At 17.4% G+C, this 4806-nt stretch overlaps 1 protein-coding gene across 1 annotated transcript; it reads left to right on the forward strand.

Annotated features, from left to right (window-relative positions):
* Window positions 1–1704: 1704 nt before the first annotated feature.
* PGO_002410 (variable surface protein) lies at window positions 1705–2937 on the forward strand (the record flags this gene model as incomplete). The annotated part of the gene is made up of 3 exons (XM_028691122.1): window positions 1705–1734; window positions 1855–2655; window positions 2773–2937. 3 exons carry the CDS (start codon window positions 1705–1707, stop codon window positions 2935–2937), a joined length of 996 nt encoding a protein of 331 aa, XP_028546923.1.
* Between the last annotated feature and the right edge of the window lie 1869 nt (window positions 2938–4806).

A 4806-nucleotide genomic window follows, 5' to 3' on the forward strand; every position in this document is an offset into this window, starting at 1 on the left:
TTTATCATATTTTTAAAATATTTAAAATGATTTTAATTCTAAATATGTGTTATTCATAAATTATCATGCATATCTTTACTAACATAAAATTGCCTTAAATTTTATTAATTATATTTATATTTGCATATTGTTTACACATTTATGGTATTTGATAATCCTGATATCATGATTCATATATTTAACAATTGTTATTAACTGTATATAATTTATAAAATACATCAATATTGTGAAGCAAATGTAAATAATATTAATATATTTTTTTTTAATTTATATATATAATAAACATTCCTACTTATGCAATATAATTTGATTATTTATCAAATAATAAATTATTAATTAACATTTAAAGTATGATATAATGAATGTGTTTGTATAAGAGTGAACTTAATAATTTATATAAGCTAATATTATTTTATTCAGGAATATATTTTTTATTTTTTTGTACCATTAACTACAGATTAAACCATAAATTATATATAAAAATTAATAACATATGAATTATCAATTTAATAGAATAATAAATAAAAATTATTTTAATATAAAAAATTTTACATTGACTCTGGATTGTACGTGTTATAATTTACGTTTGCATATAGTAATAAAAAGTATATTTCCAATAATAATACAAATTATAATGCAAAAATATAATATAATATAATATAAAAGAAAAAAAAGAAATTAATATATTATTGATATTAGAAATAGTTTTTTTAATGAAATTATCAATAATTTATATACTTATATTTGAATTTATAAATATTTTTATGTATTTAAAAAGTATGGATAATTACACATTTATTGTATGAGCATTTATAATTAATTTTATTTTTTATAGTAATTGTATTAATAATAATATAATTATTAAAATAATTATATCAATATTGTAAAATAGAAAATAATATTACAAATAACATATCCAGTATAGATATTTATAAGTAGTCCATAGTTTACGAATAATAAATTCTATATATTTTTACAATTTAACAGAGAAAGACAATTTACTTTTAAATGTTAATATTTAATAGCATATTATTTTATGTTGAAATAAAATAATATATTCTTTAATGGAATTACTTGATTTGTTCTTTAGAATATATGATGAAAGGATACTCTTCAGTTTTATTCATTTAACATGGCATAGGATTTTATTTTTTTTCATTATAATAATTAATATATATATATAAATATATGTGTTATTATTTAAATATAATGCTTATTAATAGTATATCATAATTAATCTCATTTGTAATTTTACTTATATTCTCTAAAACATATTAAAAATATATATTATTTCCTTTTTGGTTAAGATTCTTTTTATACGAATGCGCATAGTTATATAATTTATAAAAAAGTAAATTATATAAAAAATTATAATGAAAGAAGTATTTTTATGAAATGTGCTTATTTTTTATTCTATTTATATCAATTATTATATATTTAATCTATTACATGATTCGTATTAACTATATTGATAATACCATAGTAAATGATTAAATTATAAAAATAATTCATAGAAATAATAATTTAAAAATATTTCATAGTATGAATTTTTATTATCATTTACTCTTCAAATTAAAAATTTTTCACAATTGTATATATGCTTGTGTTGTTAAATATCATTGTATTTAAATTTTTTATAGATATATTTATTATTGATTCATTTATTACATGAGTTAAAATAAGCATTATATGCGTTAATAATGGATGATTTGGTATATAACAAAAATTTATTCAGTGCAATCATTATACCAGTAACCGATAATATAAAAATATTTCTGCTAAAGGAGGAAATACTTAATAACAAATATAAGTATTTATATAACGTTTATTTTATACCTCCCATATTAATCACAGGATGAAGTTAAAAAATTATTACCTTCTCTTAGGTATTACAATCAATTAAATGGTAGTAGTGATATGGGTTTGAAGAGAGACTGTTATGAAATAAATAACAATATGGATGATATAATCGCTTTTATTAATATATGTATGAATATTACAGGTGCTATGGAAATGTTGGATTTAATGAATCATTTTCATATACCTGTAAATAACAAATGTACATCATTTATACTTTGGATATATGATTATGTAATTAAGGAGATTAACAATGATAATGGTTACATTAAAACTAAAAGAGTTATTAATAAAATAAATGATATTTTGCAAAGAAATTCTAGCACAAAAGAATGTGATGTTCTTAAATACAGCGATATAGAGATTGATTTAGATAAATTAAGAACATTAAATGATTATGTAAACGATTATAAAACTATTGAGCAATACATTAATGACAGTAATTATAAGTGCAGCAAGAAACTCTCAGACTATATATATATAAGAAGAGATTTATACAATTCAATAAAATTTCAATGCATTGATAAGAAAGGAGATAGATTCTGTGAAGCCTTTAATGATTTAATTAATAATTCATATAGTAATTATTTTACAAATGTATTATGCCTAGAGTTAGATAATAAAAGAATAGAATATATTACAATGCAAAATTTCCAGAATCATTCAGTTGGAAATCACCTAAATAAGGAATTTATTGATAAAAAAGCGAGTGCTATTTTCAGAAAAAGTACAAAAGCTATAGTAGGTGTTATCACATTCATGTTTATATTTTTACTAATTCTGTTCATATTGTATAAAGTAAAAATAAAAAAAAAAAAAAAACCTAAATATATTAACGATTTTATATAATGCTGGTTGTTAATTATAAGGAATTATTTTAAACAATATATATTATACTTTCCATATATTTTCTAGTTTTCACCTTTTAGAACATGGAAATACAAAATATTAAAAAAAATTAAAAGAGAATGGAATAATTTAGATAAAACATATGAATATGGAACATCAGGATATTTATCTAAATCAGAACTATTAAATTTAATGAGAAATCCAATAAACATTTCATACATTCCATCTTGATATATTTAATACTAAAGTTAAACGTAATTTTAAACATTTTGTATATTTCAATATTCTCACAAGTACTTGTATACTAATGTAATCCCTATAATGTAAAAGAAAACGAATGTTAATTTTTCCTTGAAAAATAACATATACTATAATACCTATATTTCTAATAAATTAAATACTTCGTAATAATACAATAAATGTAGATTCAAAAAAAAACGCTATAGTTGAAAGGAAATATTATATTTTTATTATTTTCAAAGTTTATCTTTAAGAGCAATTTTTATACTTATTCATTTTAATGACAACAAAAGGCATAAAATAAAACATTTAATAAAAATTTTATGCTAAGTATTATTTTATATAATAATTTAACGATGTGTAAGGAATATATAATACAGAGAATGTAAAATGTATAGATGTAATAAATATATATTATGTATAAGAAATATGATAGTAATGGGCATATATAAATTTAAAAAAATACTTTAAAAATTTATTTTTATTACCGAAATTTTAAATTTTTTTATACATTTTTTTTTACGAAGGAATTAAAGAATAATATATGAAGATAAGAAAATCGTTATAATGGACTATATATTAGACATAATATATAACCTTTCTTATTTTTATGATATATTTAACATAAATAACTAAAAATATTTTATCAAAATATTTGTTTTTTTTGTATTAATACTATTTTATAGTATATTAAATCACTATATATTAAATATATACCTTTTAATAAATCCCATGTTTGTAAAAAATAGGAATGCTGGATTCACATATATCTTTTAATTGTTATGATATATAATATGTAAATTTTGCGTTATTGTATGAAATGTATATCTCTAATAACATTTCATTTAAAATATATATTTATATATATGTTATCTATTATATGAAAAATTTTAAGAAATATATGATGCTATAAACATAATGACTTCTTACATGAAGTATTTTTTTAAATAAATTTATGTAATATGCAAAAATTCTATTTTATTATTTGTCTCTCATTAATTTGTAAAATGACATAGTTATTAATTTAATATATAAATTATCTATATAATAATTAAAAATTCAACATAATAAAATAAATAGATAAATTTTTACAAAAAGAAATAATTTTAGTTCATGAATTATATATATATAATAGAATACACTTTCAGAAATATACATATTTATGTATTTCTTTATTTTTTTTTAATTTTTGATTTATAATTATTATTATAGAGACAATTCGAAAATATATACTAGTATGTATTAGAAAAAAGCAAGATATTTAAGAATTCTAATATTATTTGTGAAGGCACACGCTGATATTTAAAATTATTCTATTTGCGTTGTTCTAATATTCAAGTTAAAATATAATAAATCTAATAATATGTATTTTTATTGTTAAATTATTATATATCTATTAATAAATAATCTATTATATATATAATTGTGTTATATTCCCTATAGATTATGCATCTACATATTCTAATATCATCATTTTTATGTAATATATTTCAGTTTATTGCTTTCTATCTAACTTAGCACATACGGAATTATAAATATTACATTGTTATATCTATATAAATATGTAATTACTATTATAATTTTTATTATTTTTCTTTATTTTTTGTGTTAATAAATAGAATTATAAATATCCATTTGCCCCTTTAATATAATTATGTAAAAGAATGTTTATATTTTAAATGTGAAGTTTTTTATATAAATGTTCTTTAACATACATATTATATGAAATATATATATTCAATAAAAATAAAAAAGTTATTTTTCCCCTTTTAATACATATTTGGTTTTTATGTTTCTATAAATTAAACCTTATAATTAAGAATTACCCTTTTATGCTTTTTAATTTTATACGCTTTATAT

Source organism: Plasmodium gonderi (genome assembly GCF_002157705.1).
Source record: "Plasmodium gonderi DNA, contig: Pgo-contig_255, whole genome shotgun sequence".
In the NCBI taxonomy this organism is placed as follows: Eukaryota; Apicomplexa; class Aconoidasida; order Haemosporida; family Plasmodiidae; genus Plasmodium; species Plasmodium gonderi.